Source organism: Vulpes lagopus, chromosome 4 (assembly GCF_018345385.1).
Source record: "Vulpes lagopus strain Blue_001 chromosome 4, ASM1834538v1, whole genome shotgun sequence".
Taxonomy (NCBI): Eukaryota; Metazoa; Chordata; class Mammalia; order Carnivora; family Canidae; genus Vulpes; species Vulpes lagopus.
In genome coordinates this window covers 47464298-47491220 of record NC_054827.1, presented here as the reverse complement: position 1 = coordinate 47491220, position 26923 = coordinate 47464298, and the positions used below count along the sequence as shown (strand labels likewise).

At 43.8% G+C, this 26923-nt stretch overlaps 1 protein-coding gene across 2 annotated transcripts in view; it reads left to right on the top strand.

The window, feature by feature from the left end:
• The first annotated feature begins 7676 nt into the window (after window positions 1–7676).
• Window positions 7677–26923, top strand: part of LOC121489042 (solute carrier family 23 member 1-like) — a 41235-nt gene continuing 21988 nt past the window's right edge. The window contains exons 1-3 of one of the 2 annotated variants that reach the window (XM_041751485.1): window positions 7677–7802; window positions 10025–10168; window positions 17371–17528. In XM_041751485.1, coding sequence (XP_041607419.1) covers window positions 7761–7802; window positions 10025–10168; window positions 17371–17528 — 344 coding nt within the window. In that variant the 5' untranslated portion in view covers window positions 7677–7760. Of the gene's footprint in view, window positions 7803–10021; window positions 10169–17370; window positions 17529–26923 lie in introns of both variants that reach the window. The other variant, XM_041751484.1, reaches the window with a different exon arrangement.

The following is a 26923-nucleotide window of genomic DNA, read 5'->3' as shown; positions in this document are numbered from 1 at the left end:
GTTTCCCTCCTTCTCTGGGCCTTAGTTTTTTTCTATAATTCTTTCCAGCTTTCATAATCTGGCGTTCCACTTCCCAGAAAGAAAATTTCTCTGTGAGAAGATGGGGACAAAAAAGGGGGAAGTGATGTTTACCCTACCAATGGGCTCTGAAGTCAGCCTTTGAATAGCCTTTGCCAGGTTGGCATTTAGCAGAGGACTTGGGACGTGTAGTTATTTGGCCAGAAACTATCATGATGGCCGCCTGTGTGCTTCTCAGGAGAGGCTTCTCTCCTGTGTAGCCCAAGCTCCATTGCTACTGAGCCCCCTTGGAAGTGATCGAAGGGAAGATGAATACTCTGTGCATGAAGTATTTAGGTCAAACCCCTCTTTGGAGGGATTAATTGAGCAAAGAAAAGGCCAGAGTCCAGAACCACTATTCTCTTCTCATAAAGCCAATCACAGGGGAATTCCACACATGCCAAGTTGTCTTAAGCTGCTTGAGCTATTATAATAAAAACACCATAGGCCAGTGGCTTTAACAACAAACATTTATTTTCCAAGGTTCTGGGGGCCGGGACGTCTAAGATCAAGGTGCCGACAGACTCAGTGTCTGGGAGAGTCTGCTTCCTGGTTTGTAGATAGCTATCTTCTGTGTCCTCACATGGCAAATGGGTCAAGAGTGATCTCTGGAGTCTCTTCTATAAGGGCATTAATTCCATAAATGAGGGCTCCACACTTACGGCCTAATCACCTCCCAAAGTCCCCTTCTCCAAATACTGTTACACTGGGTAGGCTTTAATATGAATTTTGAGGAGACCAGTCTATAGCACAGATGATAGAAGGTGTCCAGTCCTGGGCTCCCACACTTCCAAGCAGCAACGGGTTCATAGAGAGGAGCTGGTGCTCACATCAGAATGGGGAGGACAGGTAGGAGCTGGGAGTATCCTCAGACCTGGGCACCTCCTCAGCTCCACTGCAAATGAAGCCCTGGAGAGCAGAGGAGCTGTGAAGGAGCCCAGTGCCACACGCACCTGTATGAGTACAACATCGGGAATGGTACAGTGGAGGGCCAACCATGGCTGGGCACCCTCCTCCATGACTGGACCCCAATTTGAGCATCTAATGGAGGTGGTGTATGGGAAGGACAGATGCTGTCTCTGCTTCATCCGTGGCCTGACAATCAAGCTCTTCCCCTGGAGATGATTTCGGGTGATACAGATGCTCAGCTCTCCTTCTACCTTAAGATGCTCATAACAAGTATGAATTTCAATCCAACAATGCAGGTGGGACAAAAGTAAACATGTTTTTATTGTGAACCCCCATTCTACTGGGCTGGTGGACATTCAACCTTCTGGTTGGGACTCTCCTCCTTTTCTGGTGTTCGTGGCTAAATTTTGGAGCATGTGGGTGGTACACAGGCTTAAGAAGGCCCCATCTGGCCCTGAGTCACCTGTGCTCACAGGTGTCCCCTGAGATGCCATTAGGTCTAGCCCCATGTTCATCAATGCATGTGTGTCCCACTGAGAAGGCCTTTTCTTTCTGACCCATGGGCTAGCTTGACCACCTCTGATTCTCTGCTCCAGTGTCCATGGAGTGCCCTCTGTGGACCAATGGTCCTTCTCTGGGGTCTTGCTGGCCTCTTGCTAGTCTCCCCCAGGAAGCTGGGCACAGCCACCTCTTGGAGACCCCCCAGTGCTCTTGCTTTTTCATTTCCCCTCACCAGTGACTCCCTCAGCTATTTGCACGTGAAATCCCTCCCTCTATAAATTGTGATTATTTTAGCCAGAAGAACTTAGACTATTATTATTTCCAACATTATTCTTCCCTGGTGTCTTCCTAATGACTTTCTGTGTCCCCACAAAGAAGGGGGACACAGGCTCTGCCCCCACACAGACTATGCCTAGCAGAGTCACTCCCCAGGGTCACCAGGGAGAGCTAGCTGAGACTGGACAGTGGGCAAAGATCTCTCCTCCCTCCTCTTGGTACTGTGCTTACCCCTAATTAGAGAACTGAGTTCTCCCCAACTACAGGCCCAACAGAACTTGTCTTGAATTTGGATTAGCCTCTGAGTGTCTCACCCAAATGCGGATGCTTTCCCTGTAGACTTTGCAGCAGTAAACATACCTGCATCCTGCCCCTGATCTCCAGCCATATATGCTTCTTCCTCAGTCATCACTCCATCCCGGGGCCTTGGCTGCCTGGCATGGTGGGGTGTATGTGGGGTCACCTGGGTCTAGTATCTTATTGGACCGTCGTAGCTCCTGCCCTCCTCCTTCTGATCTCCTGAGGCCTTCCCAAGCACACCTCACCTGCACACTTTGAGCTGAGAGTTCTGGGTTTATGGGTCAAGTCTCCGATGAAATGTCAGTAGATCCTTGAAGACAGCCAAAAAAGACACTTACAGGCTTTACATTCTAAAGAGTGGTCTTAGAGCTACACCTTGTTCACTCCAGCTTTGCTGTGGGTCCAGAAACCTGCCCTGAACTCAGTTTCTGCATTGAGCCCCCCTGACTGTTGGACTGGGGTCCCCCAGTCTTTCCTGCCTCAGGTAGAGATGCCCCTGCCTGATGGACATGACACCTGCCAAGTGCCAGCCGGGGCTGCTGTTCTTGTAAAAAAAAATCCCTCTGCTCTAGAGGCAGACCCCTGGCAGGTGCTTTCGGAACTGCCCATTCCCTCTCCAGGAAGAGGATCAGTTCTTTAAGATATTCCAAGTCTGGTAGAGGGAACCTCAAATCCACCCTCTATGCCCCTCTTTCTAGTATTCTCCTGTGAATCAGAAATGAATCCATGCCACCTGCTTTCTTCATCCTGCTGACGGCCCTGGATCTGCCCAAGCCATTTAGTATTCTGTGGGACCCCCCTCATGCAGCCCAGGAGGCCCCCCTGAACACCTACCTCTGAGAGGCTCTAGGTCTCCAGGATGCTGCCCAGCAACCCACAGCCTCATGAGTATGGCTCTCCCTCCTGGGTCTGTGATCAGTCCCCTCTGCCTGAAGAGTCGGCAAACTGGTGAGTCCCTTCTAGAGTGGCTTGCGACTAAGAATGCTAACTCAGTTTCTGGTTTACACCAATCAGGGACCCTGTGATTTCCCGGAACCTCAAATGGCTAGGTAGTAACAGGGTAAATCATGGGTTGCTCAGAAGGCCTCTAGAATACTGTCCTCTGGGCACATGGGTTGGTAGTCCCCAGGTCGAGTCCATCCCATGGAGGTGTCCAGTCTAGGCTCCTGGGACCCACACTGCATATTCTTCCCTTGGCCCTGTTTGTCCAAGAAGGGCTTGGACACCGAAAGACAAAGATAAGCCGAAGGGTTAGCAGAAGCATTTAGTTACAGAGGCGTGTAGAGAAAAGGTTTTTTTTTTGATGAATTCTGGTAACTAGCCCTGAAATCCTGCCTGTGGTCTATAGGAGTCAACTCAAAGAAAAGTTTGGAGTCTGTTGAGCTCTGAGAGGTAAAAGCAGGATCCAACTGAAGAGGAGGAAATAGGAGTTTTTAAAAAGGACTTAGTTTAAATGATTTATTTAAATCATACTTATGTTTTATAATTAAAGATGAAAATTCATATGCTGAAGACTTTCAAAGTTGAGTGACTAAAAGTCAAGTGTTTGGGCCGGTGTTCTAGAGCAGGAGTGAGAAAACTTGTTTTGCTTAGGGCCAGGTAGCAAATTGTTTTAGGCTTTGTGGGGCTGTCATAACTACTCAGCTCTGCTGTTGTGATACAAAAGCAGTTTTAGAGAGTATCTACGTGAATGGGCATGGATATGTTCCAATAAAACTCTATTTACACAAATAGGCAGTGGGCCAGACTTGGTCTGAGTCAGTTTGGCAACCCCCTCTTTCATAAACTGAGATTCAATTAAGCATGAGTATGGGAATTATTTAGACCATGAAGTCATCAATCAAGAGCTGTGATCCACTTGTGGTGGCTTTCCCATGCTGCACATAACAAAATTTGAAGTAAATAGTCTTGCATATCCAAGCCTAAAAGTCTAGAACTCCAATTTCTGGTGAAAAAAAATCAGGGCTCAATAAAGATGTAGAAAACCCACCCTCCACAGTGAAGGTTGGTTCTTGACCTTTCAGATCAGGAGCGTATGAAATGAGATATTCACTTGAGTAAAGCATCTCATCCACAGGTAACCTTGAAAATGCTTCCCCAGTGCTCTCTTAGGTTAATTTTGCCACATTTTAGGCAATCAATTCTGTTGTATAAAAATATGTTGAGGTTGTTAGCATTAGGGTAGATGTTTAAATTTTCTATTTTTTTTTTATTTTTTATTTATTTATTATTATAGTCACAGAGAGAGAGAGAGAGAGAGAGAGAGAGAGAGGCAGAGACACAGGCAGAGGGAGAAGCAGGCTCCATGCACTGGGAGCCCGACGTGGGATTCGATCCCGGGTCTCCAGGATCGCGCCCTGGGCCAAAGGCAGGCGCCAAACCGCTGCGCCACCCAGGGATCCCATAGGGTAGATGTTTAAGTTATTTTTAATGCTCTTGAAATTTGATAATTGTTGTTAGTTGAAGATTTAGAAATTAGCAAACACTGTGCAAGTATTTTTAGAAAAAGAACTGGTCTATGGCTGGGGATTAAAATATTAAGTTTGTGGATTGATGTTTTTTGGTTGCAAACGACAGAAAGCCCAAATCGGATCGGCTGAAACCAAAAGAAAATTTGCCAGCAGAGGTGTGTAGCTTAGTATATAGATTCAATATCATTGGGACCCAATCTCTCTCCATCTTAGCTCTGTTCTCTGTTCTCTGTTCTCTGTTGGCTTCCTTTGCAGGCTCTATGACATCATGCAGAGCAGCATCCTCCAGGTTCAAGTCCAGTGAAAAAGAGAACACGTCTCTTCCCAAAGTCCCAGCAAATCTCATTGTCTATCATTGGCACTAGCTGGGTCCCATGCCCCTGGCTAGTCCAAGGCTGTGGCCAGGGGTTAGCAGGGCTTCCTCCTGGCCTTCACCCTCATCCAGGCAGCCACGGGGCAGAGGAAACTCTGCTTGAAGGTTTGTGGGCTGCTTGCTGTGGATCACAATGGTTCTCTGAGGAAAATGAGGAAAGACTAGATGGGTTCTGAATGGCTAAACCAAGAGCTACACTTTTGGTTTTGTTTGACCTTCTCTTGAGGAAGTTTTGGCCTCCTTCATTCTTGGTGTCGGGTGTGATTAGCCTCACAGCCGTCTCTTGGCACATTCCCTCCTAAAATAACTGACTTCCAGTTTATCTGCAGTGGTGCAAATGTCCAGGTCAAGCCTTCCCGCATGGCCTACTCCACATATGAAGATGGTGCATCCAGGGGGGCACGTGCATTATATACGAAGAGGCCCAATGCCTTTCTCCTCCCAAAGTACCTGGAGCCTGAGGAGCTGCTTCAACTTTGGGATTAGATGTGTAGGTGTGAAAATATAATGTTAGAACTTTTATTCTTTCAGGTGCCTGAGGAAAGATCAGTGGGTTCCCAGAGAGGCCCCATATTCTTAAATTTCTCTCATTGTTTGGGGCTAATTATGAGAGCTTGAAACACAGGGGTTATAAATAATCCCGTGTAAATGTGCTGTGGGTGGCAAACCCCAAGCCGGTGTGTGTATGGGATGGCAGCATGATTGCAGTGGTGAGGGGGGGCAAGGCCACCCGCTGGGGCAGCTGCGACTCTGGAAGGGTCGTGCAATACCACACTAGCTTTAGAGTAATTCATGGCAGCAGAAGCCAGGCCCAGGCAATGATGAGCGGAGGGACCATAGTCTGTAGAAGTGACTTCTGAGGGGTGGAAGGTAGAGGAGAAGAAGTGATGGCTTGGCTCGTCATCTGAGCTGCTGAGGGAGGTAGGGGCTACAGGGACAGCAGCAGTGGCCCGCAAGCCAAAGGACTTATACAAGGAATCATGTGAGACAAAGAGTGTCAGGCCCAGAGGAGGGGACTTAAAGAGTGAGGAAGGTTCTGGCACATACTGATTAGGCAGCCAAGCAAGGTGGTAACCGTAGACCATCTTCCTGCTTTACCTCAATTGTGGAGCTAAGCATCTTACCTCACACCATAGGGGATATTCTTGTTTACACCTTAACAATCAGCAGGGGAGGCATAGCCAAGAAAGGCAGGACTTTCCATGTGGAGGAAGACAGAGACTTTGAGAAGTCACCTTCTTCCGTGTTATCCCAGAAGGTGACAGGGACAGAGATGTCCGACACGAGCCCAACTTTGCCCATGTCCCCAGATCTGTGAGGGTAGGGGTTGTGGTGGGCAGCCTCCCACTCTGCCCCCCACTTGCCAGGCCTGCCTTCCTGGAGCAACGAGCCTGCACTGCTTGCTGCAGAGAGCCACATGAACGGTGGCCCTTGATCTCTATCTCCACCTCATGACTCGCCCAGCTGGGAACTGCACATCTAGTGTGTTCAACAGAGGTGGGAGCCCACGCCGTCCCAAAGCTAAGCGGTCTCACCTTCACTCCTGAGGTGAACTCGAGGCCCCTGGGTGCCATTTGCAGAGGACCCACGTTTCTGCCTTCAGGGGTAGTGTGGGGAAGCCCCAATATGTGGACATGCTCTCTGGGCCATCTCCCCATGGGCCTCATCAGACACCTTCAGACCCAGAGGTCATGTCTCCGTGAGGATCTCCTTGGCCCCTGCAGGCTGTGGGACCAGACTGTCCGGGCTCGACTCTCAGCTCCTACGTGGGTTATGAACCTTGAGTGGAAAGCTTACCAGGCCCATCAACATCTCAATTTCTTAATCAGTGAAAGAAGAATGTGAGTGCTAATTTGTTGTGAATGTTACACAAGGAAATACAAAAAAGGTGTAGCACAATGTACATGGCTAATTATTCAGTAAGGTCGGCTACTCATGGCTGGCTCTTCTGTCCTAGCCCAACTCAGTGCTGTCCCCTGCACCCACCCACCTGCCACCCCACTGGCTTGTCAAACATCTCGTTGTTGTGTTTTTCCTTGGATCATCATCCACTGATGTCTACGTGCATCCCACCATGTGTTTCCTGAACCTTGGGACCCAGTTCCACCCATTCCAGAACATTCTGCGACCAGGAGTAGCTGGTACTTGGCTTGCTTTGGACTTCACGGAGGGGAGTTTATTCAGAGTATCTGAGGAGGGTCCTGTGCAGAGTAAGAGCAAGAGTACACCTTCCTGGATCTCTCTTTCCGAAGAGTGGGCTATCAGATATTTCTGGGTGTTAGGAAGATAGACACGTAAGGTCTTTTCTCAGATTCTCCCCTGAGGGCTGTGCTCTATCAATGTACCTTGGCAGTATCTCCCAGATTAACAGGAATGCCCTTTGTCTTATGATGACTACATTATTGCATCTCAGAGGCCAGGCTGGTTGGACTATTTCTTCAGCTCAACTAGTCATTAAGAATCAACTTTAAGAAACTGCTAAGCCTGTGCTTTCAGCCCAGAGCCTCACCCTCATCACCACCCCTCCTCTCCTGCCTCCCGGAATCAGGCTTTCAGAAAGTACTCCCATGCCACTCCCAAAAGGCTGTACCTGATTTGTTCCCCTAGTGTCATAGAGGATCATTGACCTCTCCACACTCCTTCACACTTATTAAATTATGAAACATTTGCTGCACCTGAGTGCACCTTGGTCTCCGTGATGATTGGAGGGGGCAAGAGAAGTCTGGAAGCCCCACCCCTCCCAGAGCCAGCCCAGGATCCTTGTCTTTCTCTCCATTTTGGCAGGCGGTGAGACGTCAATCTCTTTCAACCGGAGCGGGTTCCCTTCGTTTTTATCTTGAGACGAGGCCAAAACGGGCAGACCCTGGGTTGCCATGAGCTTTACCATCACCAGCTGTGAGCACCCTGACCCTCTGGTGAGTGCTGCCAAAAGAGAGGGAAAAACGAGTGGGGACGGGAGCAGAATGGAAGAAAGGCCTGGAGGGGGCCCCAGCCTGGAGTCCCAGAGCCCTAATTGATTCATGCTTAGGATGATGGCTCACGTTCTAGAGACTTAAAGTGGTTAGATAGGTGTGCAGCTGCCCCCACAACCTCCATCATGAGGGCAAAAACTCCTCCAGGGGTACTAACCTTGATGGGCAAATCCTAAAGCAACGGGGAAGATTTGGAAGATGCTCTTTGGTTTAACTTTATTCACAGGTCGGTCGCTGCTGAATCCAAATCTCTGAGTATCTGTTTTCCAAGTTTCTCAGTGTTAACATTTCTTTGATCAGAAGGACTTTCTGAAACAAAGCAAAAGGAAAGAGAGAGGGCATCTGAGAAAGAGAGTGAGCTAATATTTACCAACCAGCCAATCACCCCGGGCGTTTCATGTGCTTTATTTCCTTCTTTCCAAGCCAATGACACAGGTGCTTCTGTTCTCAGATGGGGAAGCTGAGGCCCAGAGAAGTAAAGTGACAGTCACCCCTCTGGAGGCATCTCGGGGCCGGTCTGTGAGCCCTGGCCCCACCACCTTCGCAACCTATTTCTGAGCGCTGTAACGCAGCACAGTGGACTGACTGGGGCCCTTCTGGTGCTTGCCGATGGCCACCATGGCGGGGAAAGAGCTCCTCAGCACCAGGCCGGGGCTGCAGCCCTGGCAGGTGTGTGTGGGGGGGGAGGGGGTGGCACCCTCCTCCCTGGGGCTCTCAGATTTCCCTCTGGCCCAGGCGGCCAGCCCCTGCCCACCGTTGCCCAGCCTTCTGGGGAAGAGATGGAGGCGGGCCCTCTTTTCCAGGAAATTGTGGGAGGCCCTGCAGAGATGTCTCTTCTTCCTTCCCCAGAATTCTTTCCTCCCTACTGTCATGAAATGAAACAAAACAGAAGAAAGCAAAAGTCTTGGGAAATCCTTGGGGGACTCCCACATTTTGGTTTACCTGCAGCCCCCTGGAGAGTGTCGGGTCTGGGCCTGGACCCAGCCTCCTTCAGTGGTCGGTCTTCTCTTCATTTCCAGGGCCCACTTCCCTGAGATGTTTTTGGCTTTGCATGCATTTTGCTCTGCCAGGAACTTGGAGAAATATTAGCAAGGGGAAGATAGCCTCCTGGCCCTTATGGCCTAGCTGGGGGAGAGCAGGGCATGCAGGAATGTTCTGGTACAAGAGAGAAAACATGAATTCCGTAACAGAGGGACACAGAGTGCTGGGAGTTACTGGGGAAGAAAAGCATATGGGTGTGGGAGGTCAGGGGAGATGGTGGAGAGGAGGCTCTGAGCTTGGGGAGCTGCAAGAGGGTAGGGGAAGCAGGGGGCTCGAGTGGGGGCCGCAGGGGGAGCTGAGGCACCAACCCAGGATAATGAAGGCTGCATTTGGAGAAACCTGGACTACCCCATTGGCTAGAGCCAGGTCGGTGGGAGTGTTAGGAAACAAACCCAGAGGGCCAGGTGGGGGGCTGGAGGCTGGGTGGGGTGCGAGTGCAGTCAGAAGGGCAGGGGTCCTCTTCCCCCCAGGACCCACCCTCCCAAGGTTGCCGTCACTGCACCAGAACCACCTTCTGTCAGCCCCAGGCAGGTGGGCACTGTAGCCGTTGACATTTGCCTGCCGCATCCATCCATTCGGTCCGTCTACACCCAACACAAGTGTCGGCTGCTCTAGCAGCTGGGACTACACAGGCGGGTAAGGCATGATTAACGCATTCACGGAACTCCCAGCCCAACCCAAGAGGTGGAGAAGGGAACTGTCTGTTATAACAAAAAGGCTGTGAGGAGAGCTTTGGCAGACGTAAACACAGGGCCAGTGGGAGCTGTACCATTCTGGGCCCAGGAGCCCCATTTACCGGTCTGGGAGGGAAATCTGCCCATCTTCTGACCTTGGAGTTGGCCCCCCACCCCTCCTGCCCAAGGTTGCTTGTCTGCAAAGGGCTTCAGGCCAAGCAGCCACTCCCCTTGCAGGGCTCCAGACTTCACATGCAGGCCCACCTAGATGTACAGCGCAGAAAATCACTGGCATTTTGAGTCTGGACCTAAGAATCCCAAACTGGCCAGCTGTTAACCCTGTCCTATTGCCTCTTCCCCCTGGCAGGTCATCCATCTATCCAGGTGAAATCAGGAAGTCCATTGATTCCTCTTAAAATGCCTAAGTGTGTCTTTTCTTGTTCCCAGCAGAGAGGTGACGATGTGCTCAACTGTGACAACGAAGGCCAAGGCAGGAAGAAGGATGGGCAGTCCAGGAGCCCTAGCAGCAGCCAGCTGATCTATAGCATCCTGGATATCCCACCATGGTATCTCTGCATCCTCATGGGGATCCAGGTAATGCCACCCAGCGAGCACTGGGTCCGAAGACACTAGACTGCCTCAAAAGTAACACTGATCACACCCAGGCCAAATTAGTCAAGGTTCCCCAACTTTGGTTACTCATATTCTTGTCTTCCATGTAGTTGACCTACAGGGGAACTCAAAGCTCCATGTGTCTCTTTTTCTCAGGAGTGTGGAGGTGAGGGTGGTAGGACTGAGCAGAAGATTCTCATGCTAAGCTGATGGGTCATATCAAGGAACCTGACTGCATCATGTTCATGATACCAATTTCAATTTATTTGATTTGCAACAACTAAAAAAATGTGATAACCAGTGCTTGGGGGGAATTTGGGGAAACAAGGACTGTCAAACACTTTGGTTGGAACATTTTTTGATGCAACCTTTCTGGATGGCCTTTGGTAGTTTCCATCAACATGTAAATCACAGGCCCTTTAGCCCAGTCCCCAGTGCTTAAGAATTTCTCTGTGGATACACTGGCAAGGACTGAAGATGCACAACATCTCAACAAAGTACCAAGATGTTCTTGTAAGATCATTGGCGATAGTAATGTCAAACCACACAACAAATTAGCAAAATGGTAAATACAATCCAAATATCCTTCAAAGTGAACTGGTTAAACAAGTTGTAACACAACCCAACAGATGACTTTTGTGTGCAGCTGTTCAAAAGAGAAAAAGATACATTTATCTTGCTGTTGGGGAATATTCCCCAATGGATAGTAAGCGGAAAGAAGCAAAGTAAATAACTGTGTAGGGATCCCTGGGTGGCGCAGCGGTTTGGCGCCTGCCTTTGGCCCAGGGCGCGATCCTGGAGACCCGGGATCGAATCCCACATCGGGCTCCCGGTGCGTGCAGCCCGCTTCTCCCTCTGCCTGTGTCTCTGCCTCTCTCTCTCTCTGTGACTATCATAAATAAATAAAAAATTAAAAAAAAAATTAAAAAAAAAATAACTGTGTATATGCTGTTATCTTTTGTGTGTGTGTTAAAAAACAGAGAGAGGGAGAGATAGAAGTAATTTGTGGTTTTGAAGGATTCATAAGAAACTAATCGAGGTATTTAGCTTTGGAAAAAAGAACCAGGAAAGGGAAGGTGGCTTTCCACTTTCACTTTACATTTTGTAACTTTTTGTGACATGAATTTTCCAGACTCATAGATGTGCTTCTTTTCATTTTACAAACTCAACATGGGCTATCAGAGATGGGACACACTTTTTATTTACTTCTTAGCACCTTCCTATGAAGTAAGAAAAGCCAAGGTCATACTACTTAAAAATATTATTATGAACCAATAAAATGGATAATATGAATAACATAGCTCTATCTTCACTGACTCAGAAAACCGTAAGGACCTATTTTTGAGTTTAAGAAAGCCAAATGCTGCTGTCAAGTTTTCCCAACACCATTTGTTGAAGAGACTATTTTTCTCCCAGTGGATATCCTTTCCAGCTTGCCAAAGATTAAGTGATACATAGTTGTGGGTTTATTTCTGGGCTTTCTATTCTGTTCCATTGATCCATATGTCTATTTTTGTGCCAGTACCACACTGTTTTGATTACTACGCTCTGTCATATAAGTTGAAGTCTGGAAGCAAAGCTTAGAGCTTTGCTTTTCTTTCTTCTTTCTTCTTGGTTTTTTTGTTTGTTTGTTTGTTTGTTTGTTTGTTTTTTGTTTTTGTTTTTGTTGTTGTTTGGAGTGGGAGGAGGAAGGGGCAGAGAGAAAGGGAGAGAGAATCTTACCAGACTCCACACGCTGTGCAGAGCCTGAACCCAGGGCTCGATTTCATGTCCCTGAGATCATGAGCTGAACCAAAATCCAGAAGCAGACATTTAACTGACTGAGCCACCCAGGAGCGCCCCTCCAGAATTGCTTTGCATTTTCAAGATTGCTTTGGCTATTCGGGGTCTTTTGTAGGTCCATACAAATGTTAGGATTGGTTGTTCTAGTTCTGTGAAAAACACTGTTGGCATTTTGATGAAGATTGCGTTAAGTGTGCAAATTGCTTTGGGTAGTATAGACATTTCACTGATACCTGTTCTTCTGATTCATGAGCATGGAACATAGAATGTCCTTCCATTTCTTTGTGTCCTCTTCAATTTCTTTCATCATTGTTTTATAGTTTTCAGAGTATAAGTCTTTCACCTCTTTGGTTAGATTTATTCCTAGGCATCTTATTACTTTTGGTGCATCTGTAAATGAGATTGTTTTTCTTAGTTTCTCTTGCTGCTTCTTCACTATTGGTGTATAGACATGCAACAGATTTCTGTACATTGATTTTGTATCCTGCGACTTTACTGAATTTGTTTATCAATTCTAGCAGTTTTTTGGTGGAGTCTTTCAGCTTTTCTATATATGATGTCACATCATATGCAAATAGTGAAAGTTTACTACTTCCTTACCAATTAGGATGCCATTTATTTCTTGTCTGATTGCTGTCGCTAGGACTTCCAGTACTATGGTGAATGAAATGGTGAGATTAGACATCCTTGTCTTGGTCCTGACCTTATGGGAAAAGCTCTCTATTTTTCCCTACTGAGGATGATATTAAGTGTGGGTTTTTCATCTATGGCCTTTATTATGTTGAGGTATGTTCCCTCCAACTCTACTTCATTGAGCGCTTTTATCACAGATGGAAGCTATACTTTGTTAAATGCTTTTTCTGTATCTATTGAAATGATCAGATAGTTCTTATCCTCTCTCTTACTGATGTAACGTATCACACTGATGGATTTGGAAATACTGAACCACCCTTGCAACCCAGGAATAAGTCCCACTTGATCACAGTGAATGATTTTTAGACTATATTGTTGAATTCAGTGTCCTAGTATGTTATTGAGGGTTTTTGCATCCATGTTCATCAGGGATGTTGGCCTGTAGTTCTTTTTAATGAAGTTTTTATCTGGTTTTGGTATCCGGATAATGCTGGCCTCATAGAAAGAATTTAGAAGTTTTCCTTCCTTTTCTGATTTTTGGAATAGTTATAGAATAACAGGTATTAACTCTTCTTTACATGTTTGTTCAAATTCACCTGGGAAGCCACCTGGTCCTGGACTTTTGTTTGTTGGGAGTTTTTTGCTTACTGATTCAATTTCTTTGCTGGTTATCAGTCTGCTCAAATTTTCTATTTCTTCCAGTTTCAGTTGTGGTATTTTGTGTTTCTAGGAATTTATCCATTTTTCCAGGTTGTTCAATTTGTTGGCATATAGTTTTTCATAATATTCTGTTGCAATTGTTTATATTTCTATAGTGTTGGTAGCTATTTGTCCTCCCTCATTTATGATTTTATTTATTGGGGACCTTTCTCTTTTCTTTTTGATCAGTATGGCCTGAGGTTTATCAGTTTCATTGATTTTCTTTCTTTCTTTCTTTCTTTCTTTCTTTCTTTCTTCTTTCTTTCTTTCTTTCTTTCTTTCTTTCTTTCTTTCTTTCTTTCTCCTTTCTTTCTTCTTTCTTTCTTTCTTTCAAGAATCAGTTCCCGGTTTCATTGACCTATTCTAGTGTGTGTGTGTGTGTTTTATTTATTTATTTTATTGTGTGTGTGTGTGTGTGTGTGTGTGTTTTAAAGTTTTTCATTTATTTCTGCTCTAATCTTTATTATTTAATTTTTTTCCCTGCTGGTTTAAGGTTTTGCTTGCTGTTCTTTTTCTAGCTCCATTAGGGGTACGGTTAGATTATTTATTTGAGACTTTTCCTGCTTCTTGAAATAGGCATGTATTTGGTATAAACTTCCCTCTTAGAATTACTTTTGCTGAATCTCAGAGGTTTGGACTGTGGTGTTTTCATTTTTATTTGTTTCCATGTACTTCTTTTTTCTTCTTTTACTTCCTGGTTGACCCATTCACTATTTAGTAGTAATGTTATTTAATCTCTGTGTATTTATGATTGTTCCAGTTTAGTTTTTTTGTTTTTTTTTTTTTTTTGTGGTTGACTTCTAGTTTCATAGTACTGTGATCAGAAAAGATGTAGGACTTTGGTCTTCTTGAATTTGTTGAGGCTTGTTTTGTGGGTCTATTCTGTTATGTGATCTAATTCTGGAGAATTTTCCGTGTGCACTTGAAAAGAATGTGTATTCTGCTGTTTTAAGATGGAATGTTCTGAATATATCCATTAAATCCATCTGGTCCCTTGTCATTGGAAGCCATTGTTTCCTTGTTGATTTTCTTTTTAGATGATCTGTCTGTGGATGTAATTGGGGTGTTAAAGTACCCTACTATTATTGTATTACTATTGATTAGGTTCCTCTATTGTTATTAACTGTTTATATATATTTGGGTGCATAAATACTTACAATCGTTATATCTTCTTGTTAGACTGTTATTTTTATTATTATATAGTGTCCTTTGTCTCTTGTTACAGTCTTTGTTTTGAAGTCCATTTCATCTGAAATAAGTACTACTACTTAGCTTCTTTTAAAAAAAAAAAGATTTATTTATTTTAGAGAGAGCGCAAGCAGAGAGAAGGGCAAAGGGAGAGAATCCTCAAGCAGACTCCTCACTGAGTGTGGAGCCTGATGAGAGGCTTGATCTCACAACTCTGAGATCATGACCTAAGCCAAAGCCAAGAGTCACATGCTTAACTGACTGAGCCACCCAGGTGCCCCCCACCTCAGCTTTCTTTTGACATCCATTTGCATGATAGATATTTCTCTATTCCCTCACTTTCAATCTGCAGGTGTCTTAGATCTAAAACGAGTCACTTTTTAAGCAACATTTAGGTGAGTCTTTTTTTTTTTTAATTCATTCTGACACCCTACGTCTTTTAAGTGTTTATTCCATTTACAAAATAAGTATTGATAGATATGTATTTATTGCCATTTTATTACTTGTTTTGTCATTGTTTCTGAAGACTTTCCTCTGATCCTTTCTTTCTCTCTGCCATAATTTGCTGATTTTCTTTAGTGATATATTCCAATTTATTTCTCTTTATTCTTTGCATGCTTGTTAGTGGTTTTGATATATAGTTACCATTAAGTTTGTATATAACCTGTTCTGCAAATAGCAGTCTATATTAAGTTGATGGTCATTTAAGTTTGAACCCGTCTTTTCTCCACGTTTTAGGCATACATTATTATATTTTATATATATTTTGTGTGTGTGAGTTCCCTGACTGATTTTTTATGGAAATACTCATTATTACTGCTTTTGGTTTCCTGCTTTTATACTTTCACTTTTGATCTCTCCTTTCACTCAAAACATCCCCTTTAATATTTCCTACAGAGCTGTCTCGTCATCACAAACTCCTTTCATTTTTGTTTGTCTGGGAAACGCTTTATCTCTCCTTGTATTCTGAATGATCGGCTTGCTGGATAGAGTATTCTTGGCTGCAGATTTTTCCTGTTTGGCACTTTGAAGTGCCGGGGCTGCAGCCAGCGCTATTTTTTTTTTTTTTTTTTTTTTACAATTAACAAAAAGATTTGCATTAGAACATTTACACTCAGGGAAGAAAGAGGTATCTGCATCATCAAATGTGGAATGTTGAAGAAATAGTTAAAATAAATAAAAGACTCCAAACGCGGTTGGGGCTGGCTCAGGCTGGGACTCACAGAGGCCTCTGCACATCAGCTCCAAGCTGCAGGGGCCAATGGCCTGGCCATACTGGCCTCCTCCCCGACGCAGCACAGCTGTGCCTGGGACACAGAGAGTCTCTCGGGTGCTGGTGCAGCCAGCAAGCTCACTCCCCATTTTCCTCACTGATCTCTGTGACAATGTCTATCAGGCTCTGGAGCCACTCCCTCTGGCTTCCAAGATTTTGTTGAGAAATCTCCTGCTAGCCTTATGGATTTTCCCTGGTAAGTTAAAGACTTCTTATGTCTGGCTGCTTTTAAGATTTTTTTCTTTATCCCTATATTTTGCAAGTTTAATTATACTATGCCTTGGTGTGGGTCTGCTTTTGTTGATATTGTTAGGAGTTCTTTGAGCCTCTTGGATTTGGATGCCAGTTTCCTTTTTCAGATTACGAATATTTTCAACTATTATTTCTTCAAATATATTTTCTGCCCCCTTTTCTCCTTCTTCTTCTGGAACATCTATAATATGAATATTATTATGTTTGATGGAGTTACTGAGTTCCCTAAGTCCATTCTTGTTTTGTGTAATTATTTTTTTCTCTTTTGTTCAGCTTGATTGCTTTCCATGACTCTGTCTTTGAGGTCACTCATTTTTTCCTCTCCTTCTTCTAGTCTGTTATTCATCCCATCAAATGTGCTCCTCGTTGTTTACTGAGCCCTTTATCTTAGCTGTGTTCTTCCTTAGCTCTGTGTTAAGGATCTCACTCATCTCTTCCACCCCTTTCTAAAGTTTAGTGAGTATCCTTATGATCATTGCTTTAAATTCTCTATCAGGCATGTTACTTATATCTGTTTTACGTCGGTCTCTGGCTGTGGCCTTGTCCTATTCCTTCACTTGGGATAAATTTCTCTGTCTCCTCATTTTGTCTGCTTCTCTGTGTCTGTCTCTCTGTGGTAAGAAAGTCAGCTATGACTTTTGCTCTTGACAGCAGTGCCTTTATGAAGTGGAGGTCCTTAGTGCCCTGACATGCAGTGTGCCCTGTTCACCAGGACCTTGTACTTCAAGAGAGTCTCCTGTGTTGCTAATGCCCTGCTGTTGTGTCTGAGTCACTGTTCCTTTCAGTGCAGTCATCTACACTGCCCTCTGCCTGTTGTAGGCTGTGCTTGCTCTCCCTGGTGTTAGTGGGACCCAGGCAGGCCAGTTCTAAGGGGGTGTGGGAGCAGGGCAGCAGTGTTAACAACATAGGCATTGAACCACTAGTCTAGGCCAGACCCCACAAAGTGTCTAGGTGGCTACAGCTGGAGTCTGTGAGCTAGGCAACTGGAGCTGTGAGGCTGGGCTCCGTGCAGTGGCTGGGTGGGTGGCACTCTGTTTATTCTGAAGCCTACCTCTTTGCTTCCATCATGTCCCCCTGTTTTGTGTTCCTGCCTGGGTTTCTTACCTAAGATATCAGTTTCTAGTGTTAGGATTCTGCACTTGAACCCCAGACCCTCAGTCTGGGTCTGTCTTTTGCTCCCTGGTCTCTGTGTTTCCATGGCTGATCTGGATGCCTGCCTCTTACTTCTGTTTAGGCTCCTCTGAGACCAGAGGTAGCATTTTTCCCTCTGGCAGGGCAACGCCAATGGAAATGAGGGTGGAACAGGCAGTCACAGCATGTACTTGCCACCTGTCCACTCTCTCTGCTCTGCCCACAGCACTTCCTCACGGCCCTGGGGGGCCTCGTAGCCATACCGCTCATCTTGGCCAAGGACCTGTGTCTGCAGCATGACCCACTGACTCAGAGCTACCTCATCAGCACGATTTTCTTCGTCTCTGGCATCTGCACTCTCCTGCAAGTGTTTTTGGGAGTCAGGTAGGTAAAACTCTTTTCCTTGGATTCAGACTTTTCCATGCAGGAGTACCAGCCAGATTTGCTTGGCTTGCAGCTGGACAGGTGGTTAGGCAGCTGGTGTAAACTATGTGGAAACGTGGGACTCCGAATCAGAGCCTAGTTTACTGTCAATATTAGCTAGGATTCACAATCAAAGTTACATAAATCCAGATTAGCTCAGGCAATAATGTGTTCTTTATTAATGTGCAAGATCAGGGCAAGAGAAAGGCAAGGTGCATTATGCATCAGGAACGTGTTGAGCCAGGGACTCAGGTGCCACTGGGACTTTTTCTTCTCTTGCTTCTACAAAGGGCTTCTCCTGATGTTTGTGAAATGCAAGGCAAGAATACAAATGGATCCCCACACACTGGATGTCTAAATATTGGAGATTTATAAACCAAACTTACAGACTCTTAAATATGTTCTGATCATTCTACCTGGAAAGCTAGGTTTGAATTTAGAATTCTTCACTGTTCAAGGTTCTGCTTTGGAACCCACTCAAGGAGGGCTGACCCACAGCCTGTGGCCTTCTGCTTCTCTTCCCACCTCAAACTTTGCTCCAGATCACAAATGGTCTTACGTGCATGAATGTGGATACCCCAGCCTGCATATCCAAGCTCCACACCCACCTGCCACACACACACACACACACACACACACACACACACACACACACACACACACACACACACCAGATTCCCCACATAGTTGATGCTTGGCCATCCTCAGGCCTATGTGTGTGCACCTGCATCATGGTCTGCCTTTAGCAGGGCACACCTGGGGTGTGACCCAAGCAGCCTCTGGAAAAGGCCCAGGGCCATTTGGGCAGAGAATTCATGGCCCTCAAAGGGGAGAGGCACACAGACTTGAGGTGGACATACCATACCCTCTTTGGCCCCACAGACTCCTTCCCCAGAGAAAGCAGAGAGGAGCCCTCTGGAGCCCCAGCCTAGGGGTGGGGGGCTCTCCTTGCCTCGTCTGAAGATGGCGCAGTTTCTTCATCACACTGCTGGTGGCTGTGCTTCATTGTCACAGATGGACTTCCACGCAGGAGTGCAGACAGGCTGCTGGCAGTCCGCACACTTCTCTCCCAAAGCAGGTGCATACCGCTCTGGCTGCTCTTGCATTTTAAAATTCCAGGGAAGAGCTCTAATTGGTACAACATGTGCCAAATGCCCAGCTCCCACCCATCAGGGCAGCAAGTACGGCAACTCCCATTCAGGAAAGTTTCCCAAAGAAACAGGTGTCCTCTTTAAGGAAAAAGAACATAGAAGTAGGAAGACAAAATCATGTATGAAAGAGAATATTATTAACTTGGTAAAAAACCTCAACAAATTACAAATTAAGAAAAAAAAGAAAGAAACACCACAAGATGCCACAAATTCCAAAGTATAGCATGCCATTTTTATTATTTCACTTTCTCACAGCCCCCTGTCATACTTCTCCCCCCACATTTTATGCTTGCAGACTCTTCTTCTTTAAGTGAAGGTTGGGTACTCTTTGATCACCTCTTCATTTTATAAAGAAAAGGAAAGATAATTCAGTCACTTTTCTAGCATTGGTTAGTCCAAATTTATTTGTTAGTTACTGCTAGTTGAGCTACATCATCATGCCGTCACACACAGACTGTAACACTGCTATCGATTCGTGCCCTGCAAACACAGGAATTCTCTTGTACTTGATTTCTATCAAAAAATTTTTGAATGCATGCTGTATTTATAAGTGTTTCATGTGCATTATGAATTATATTCTTGATAGGAGACAACTTCCATCTTGTCTGCATATCCTAAGAACCAAATCTTCTCTGGCAATTTTGTGTATCTGATGATTGTCAGATCATCCACAGACTTGCTTCTGGCCCCATACATTTCAAAACTTGTTTCTCATCCACCCACCCACATATGTCAATGCCAGGTGCTATAGGACACATTGATAACATAATGTGACCTTGGGTTCTGCACCTTCACGTCACCAAGTAGAGTGAGCTGGCACAGGGGCGGGGGCGAGTGGGAGGAGGAGACACAGTAATGACCCCAAGGTGGCTAGCAGTAAATTAATTATGTGGTTTAGTGCCTCAAACCACATAAGTACATACTACCACTTTCAACTAAGTTTCTCCTGACTCAGCTTCTCCTTAGCCAGATCCTGAGAGTGCTAATGGCCTTTCTAATGCCACTGATGCAAGATTTAGAGCCTGTAAGGTGGCAGTGCAAAGAGACCAGAGTGGTAGCCAAATGTGGCTGAAACTATTTACTTTTGCAAAGTTGACAAAAGCATATGGCTAGTGAACACATTGCAGGGACCCCTCCCTGGGCTTTAGAAGGAGCCAGGCAGGTGAGGGTCCCTTCACCATCAATCTCCTTTTGACCTAACCTGTGCCAGGCCTATGCTCAGCCCTGTGGTTGTGAAGGGAAATGGAAAACATTTCCTACAGTGTGCTTCCACCTGACCTGTCTTGACAGAAAATGACTTGACAGGAAAAATTAATATCCATTTATTCTCTGTCAATTATCTGAATAAAACCACACAGGTATAGACTAATATGCAGCTGGACACTTTTTTCCGGATAGGCTGACAGTAGACAGCATTTGGAGGAGTACATTCACTCCTGGCGTGGCCTTTTTGCCTGAATCAAATCAAAGGCAAATCAAAGTGCTTCCTTTGCAAGTCATTTCCAGGTGATATGCCAAGGCTTAAGTTCTTGCCATCTCTGCTGAGGAGTGGGAGACTCATGCCCACAGTTTTGGTGGGTTGGTTCCCTGCCCTCTCTTTCTTCTGTCACCATCTCTGTGAGCCAGTATCTCTTCCAAATTCCCCACCAAGGATTCAAAGAGTACAGGGTTTGCTCTGGTCTGTCAGAACCTTAAAATCCAGAGCCCCCATTTTCCTGGATTGGCCCTAGAAATGCAAGATGCTGCAGTAGCGTTAGGGAGGCCTTGCCATAACCTGCCTGGGTACCCAGAGATCCCTCATCTGTCCCAGCCCCACGGGGAGTTACAAACACAAAGCCCCTAAACCTGCTTTGCTTTGCTTCTGCCCTCTTGACATCCAGATATACCACTGGAGCTCTGGCTGGAGCAGGAACAGTGGTGGCTTTTGAGGTAGAAGTGTGACCTGACAATCTTCACATCAGAGGAGTCCCAAAGATGGGGCTGGTGCTTCTGCTTCCTCTGAGTTTAAGTTGAATAGCTATCCATAGGGAAGGGACAGGATGGCATTTCCTACAATGTGGCAGGTCCTTACCTGCTTGATGTAGGGAGTTCAGTAAAAAGATGAGCAAAACGTTCTTTGTCCAGTAGTGAAGTAGTTGGGACTCAGAGAGCTCAGGATTTCTTACAACACAGTGACCCTTTTAAACTCCAGAAGAAATCATTAGTCCCATCTTACATTCCTGAGGTTCTGCTCCCCATTCTGATCTATTGCAAAGAAAAGTCCCTGTGACATCATCCTTTCCGCACTCATTGGGTTGACTCAGGAAGGGAGCATCAAAATGATGACTTGGGAAAGATTGGATGCCAGCAGCTGACCTTCCAGATGCATCTGTCCCCAACTGTTGACCATTTACCCATTCTCTCCCCCTCTTACTCACAGGCTTCTTGAACTGCACATGTCCCAACCCCAGACCTTCTCAGGGGAATCGTCCTTTCCAGCAATAAGGCATATTGCTCTACCTAGTGGAGATGTAATACTCCCTCTCCTTTCTACCTTGGATAATATTTTTTTTTAAATTTTTATTTATTTATGATAGTCACACACAGAGAGAGAGAGGCAGAGACACAGGCAGAGGGAGAAGCAGGCTCCATGCACCGGGAGCCTGACGTGGGATTCGATCCCGGGTCTCCAGGATCGCGCCCTGGGCCAAAGGCAGGCGCCAAACCGCTGCGCCACCCAGGGATCCCTACCTTGGATAATATTTGCATTATTTTCTCCTGGAGTCCTCATGTTTGTATGAAGTGGAACAGTTTTTTAATTTTTCCAAAGCCTTGAAAATTAAATTAGATAATGCACAAATGTACCTCAGTGCCAGGTACAGAAAATTTATTTTCACATCAAGAAATGGATTGTACTGTACAGAAAATTTTGCACCCTCCCTCCCTTTTTTTTAATAATTAAAGAAATTTAGTTGTAAATAAAAATAGTCCTCCTCTCTCTTTTTAAACATTTACGATGCACCATAATATTTTTCCATTTCAACAAACGTACTTCTGCAATAGTACTTTTTAAAAAATGATCACTTAGTATTTCATATTCTAGATTATATAATTATATTCTGATTTATTTATTTCCTATTAAAAGACATTTAAGTTGTTTCAAGTTTTTCATTCTCATAATAGCAGCCGATGTAATTTATAATTATGAGAGGTATAAATTATATATATCCTGAGAATCATTTATCTAGTTAAAGACAGTAAAAAAGATTATTACAAATATTTAAGGTTATTTGTGGGTGGCTTACATTATATATGAAAGGTGTATATTTTATGTAAGTTAATAAAGTTTATAAGGTTAAAGATAAAAAAGACTGGAACAAAATGTTAATAATTATAAAATTATACTTATATTATAATTATAATTATATAATTATATAATTAGAAAGTTATAATTATATAATTAAAAAGTTATAAAATTAGGGTAATTTAAATGTATTCTTTATATTTTTCTTTATTTTCCATTTATTTTCCTTCAATGTCCATGTATTACTTTATAACTGAGAAAAGTAACCATTTAAAATGATTTTTAGAACAATATCAGGGCGTATTTCATGAACCATACCTTTTGAATCTGTGCCTGAGAGCAGAAGTCCAGTAGGCTGCCTATTACGATCTTGGAGGAAGGACTGGATGAAGGTTCCAGCCTTGGACAAATTCTAAGATCGTGCAACTTTTGTCACTTCACCTGCTTTAATCTTTGTTTCCCCAATCCATTTCTCTGTGATCAGCATTAAAGCCCTAAAAACAAAAAAGGACCAGCGTGTCTTGGGGGCAGAACAAGGGAGAACTGACCATTCCACCACCGGTTTCTGGCAGGGGCCTGGTTTGTGGTCAAAGGTATACTCAGGGTAGTGACCACTGGTGGGTTTAAAGAATATAGACAAACAGGCTTCTACTTCCCACCAGAAATCTTCCTACCTTTTTTTTTCTAGACAGAGGCAAATATTTCATCCATGTAAGCTGATTATGTACGTACTACCTTCCAAATCTCTAGTTAACACACTTCAATTTTAGTATTACTTATCAATGTGAGTACAAATGACTGAGATCTCCTTTTCTTCCACACTTACAAGCTCACTCTAACTCTCATCACATACATGCAGACTTCCCATCCTCTTGTTCTCCTATACTCCCAGCATAGATCAGTATTTTGTGTTATAATTAATGACTGTGATGTTATTTGGAGCTGAATCACAAAGTTATTTTCCTGCCCAGATTTTTGTTTTCCCTGGAGTTTACATATTTCTTATTTCTAATATACATAATTTTCTATGTACTTATTTCTAATTCAATTCTATGCTCTTTGTTTATTGTCTAATTTCTTCTTAATAACTTCATTCATGGGGCATCTGGGTGGCTCATTCAGTTAAGCATCCAACACTTGATTTCAGCTCAGGTCATGATCTCAGAGTCATGAGATCAAGCGCCACTCCACATTCATGACTGCTTAAGATTATCTCTCTCCCTTTCCCTCTACTGCTCCCTTCCTCCCCTCTTCATGTTCTCTCTCAAAAAAATAATTAATTGATTAATCAATTAATTAATTTTGTTCACATCAGCTTCAGCTTGATGAACTGTCTACTGGAGCTCTCTGCCTTGCTGCAACTTGGAATGGTTGCTCTATATGCCTGGTATCCATTATATTTATCATCCTGAGATGCCTCTTCATTCCTATCCTGGGAATTCCCTTCGTGTCAGTTCTCATGTCTAGGTCTCTTGTTCTCATATCTTTCTCTTTTCTGGAGGAACACAATAATCCAGTACTTCCTGAGAGAGAGAGAGAGAGAGAGAGAGAGAGAGAGGGAGAGGGAGAGAGAGAGAGAGAGAACAAAAGAGATAAATTTTGTAAGACTTTGTATATGTGAAAGTGTGTGGATTCTACCCTCATACCTGATGGATAGCTTAGCTGGGTATAGGAATATAGATTGGAAATAATTTTCTTTCAGAATTTTGAAAACACTGTTCCATTGTTTTGTAACTTTCAATGTGATTTTAAGAAGGCCAAAACTTTATGTAATCTCCTTCCCTTTCCCCACCCCAGAAGCTGGCAAGGACTGCTTTATAATCGCAGTGTTGTAAATTTTTAGTTATGTCTTGTGGCCTGAGTTTATTTTCGTCCATCATACTGTGTACTGAATATGTCTTTTTAATAGGCAAATGGTCATCCTTCAGTTTCTTTGAGTTTCTTTCTCAAACTCCTTTTATTCACATGCTCGATTTCCTGGAGTGGTTCTCTAATTCTCTTACCTTTTCTTTCCTATTTACAACGTTTTGTATTTTTGCTCTTTTGCAGGGAGGAAAACATATCACCTTTATCTTCCAAAACTTCAACTGAATTTATTTCTACTATAATACTTTAAAAGCTTTTTTGTTCTCTGAATATTCTTGTTTTATGCATCCTATTCGTGCTTTATGAATGCAAGATCTTACTTGCCAAAGATATAAATGAGAGTATGTTTTAAAATTATCATCTCCCAGGGTGCAAATGGCTCAGTCAGTTAATTGTCTGCATTTGGCTCAGGTCATGATCTCAGGGTCCTGGGATTGAATCCCACATCAGGCTCTCTGCTCATGGGAGGCTGCTTCTCCCTCTCCGCTCTGCTTGTGCTCTTTCTTGCTCTCTCTTTAATAAATAAATAAAATCTTTTTAAAAAATGATAATCTCCCTACAGTACAAGCTACTTTCATCTGTTTCTTTATTTGGGTCTCTGTCATCTATAGTCCTGTGGTTGTCTGGTGATCCTTGTATATTTAAGGTAGGATCTCAAATGCTTGATTGGTAGTCTGGTCCTGAGACTGCATCTCGTTCACTTTGGACTTCATTGCAGCATGATATGCAGGAGTGCCATATAACCCAACTGCAAGGGTCACAATTCACATTGTAGTCTTAATATGGTGTCATGAATTTCAGATATCTTTATGCTTTCCCTAGCATACCTGGGGAAGCCTGAATTTCAGCATCTTTATGCTTTTCCTATCAGGTTGTCCTATCCTCCAGAAAAAGACCTTCCAGTCTCTTGCCTGAAGAGTAAAGACCTGGCTGGAAGTGTGCTAGAAGCTCAGTTGGAAAGTGAGCTGGATGTTTTAGTGTTCAGTGTGCATATATTAAATGACTCACCCCAGTGTTCAGTATATCTTCACGTCAACTGTGCCAATTTCCCTGCAGTATGCAGACCCCGTGTTTTGTCTTTTCTACAGGATAAACTCTGTCTTTGGCCAAGGTGAGGAAAGGACAGTCCCTTGACTGTTTCTAAAAAAGACATTAAGCCTGTTTCAGCTCCACATTTAGTCCTACTTCAAGAACCATTTCCTGATATGTTGTGAGTTTTTCAGTGTAATGCCATTTACCTATTGCTAGCATAGAATACTGATTCCCCAGGCTGGTCAGATCAGTTACCACTGTCCATCTCTGCTCTTTAGCTTTCAAAGTTTTGTTGCAATTGTCTCCTGCTAAGATCTTTTTATCTTGTGATTTATTCTTCTAAAATATATTTTAGTGTCATTTTAGTGGAGTTTCAAGAGGGAGCAAGTGTATAGTTTGGCATTTTTAACCAGAAGTCAATTTTTTTTCTTACTTTGCACAAAAACTCAATACATATTAAAAATATTAAATCTTTGTATTTATTAATTGCCATAAACATTTTTAGTGTGTTTTTAGTTTTGAGCATTTTTGCAGTATCAAAGTTTTTATATTTCTATGGTAAAATTTGTTAAATTTTTTCCCTTGCTATTTCTTTTTTTTTCCCCTTGCTATTTCTTGATCTACTTTTAGACTTATAGAAATCCTTTCTATATCCAATAGATAAGATAAATGATCATCTTTTTAAAAAAATACTTGTATGGTGTTGTTTAGATTTTTAAATTTAACTCTTTAATTAATTTTGGGATTTATTTAGGTGTATTGTATGAAGTGAGGCCTCAAATTTATTTTTTTCTCCCTGAAAGCCAATTATCTCAATATCATTTATTGAATAAATAGGAATCGAGACTGTATTCATCACATATTAAGTTCATATATATTATTTACTCATGGGAGACAGAGAGAGAGGCAGAGACATAGGCAGAGGGAGAAGCAGGCTCCCTGCGGGGATCCTGATTCGGGACTTGATCCTAGGACCCCAGGATCACAACCTGTGCCAAAGGCAGATGCTCAACCACTGAACAACCCAGGTGCCCCTGTAAATGCTAAAGTTAATACATAGTGTGTTGGAACATGTGGGACATTGTCAGAGAAACTCTTTCAAATCAAATGTAACAAAAACAAAAATTACCAGGGAGGAGACATCTGAAATAGATTCAACAGCAATACAAGAGCAGTAAGCTTCAAAGTGATCAGTAGATCCAATAGAAGCAAATCCATCCCAGCGGACATGTGTTGTGACATCACATGAAGAGTGCTATGCCTTAGACATTAACCTTTAAATGTTAATGCAAGCCCCTGAAATAGAGAGATAGTGTCTACCTTAAGAATTGGAATAGAAGAAATAATGAAGAGGAGTGGAATGAAAGCTTTGGAACTCTGTGCAGGTGGCTGTGTACTACCTGCAGGGCTGATTACGTGCCATGGGGCAAGGGATAACTAAGGCAAAGATGCAGCCTTGGACCAGCCCAAGCACATGGATTCCAACAACACAAAAGAAAACAAGGGATGTAGAAAACAAATCTTAGAGAACCCACCTGCAAGAGATGGGAATGCCAGACAACAGTTTTTTTTTTTTTAAGGCCCAATATAACAGCTGTAAGAGAAAACACAAAAGAAAATGTTATAATGTACACCACCTGCTCAGGAAGTACCCACACTTTTCAGAGGGAATAATAAAGTAATGACCATTACTGTTATTTGGTGAGTGCCAAATATGCCCCAGGCATTGGGCTACCCATTTATACATATTTAATCTTCATGGCTACTCTCTGGGGAAAGTGCTATTATTTATATTATCAGTGCTATTATGTTATATCAAAGAGGACACTGAGGCTTGCAAAAGTTGGGTGACGTGCTTAGGTCACACAACTGATAGGAGGTAGAGCCAGATTTAAATTTGCCATGCTCTTAATCAGTGTCATAGGGCAGTGAGGAACCTGGAGGATGAAGGAGGAGACCCTAGCCCTCCTCCTGGTTAACTCTATGACCTTGGGCCCAGATCCCCCATCTATAAAAATAACAGG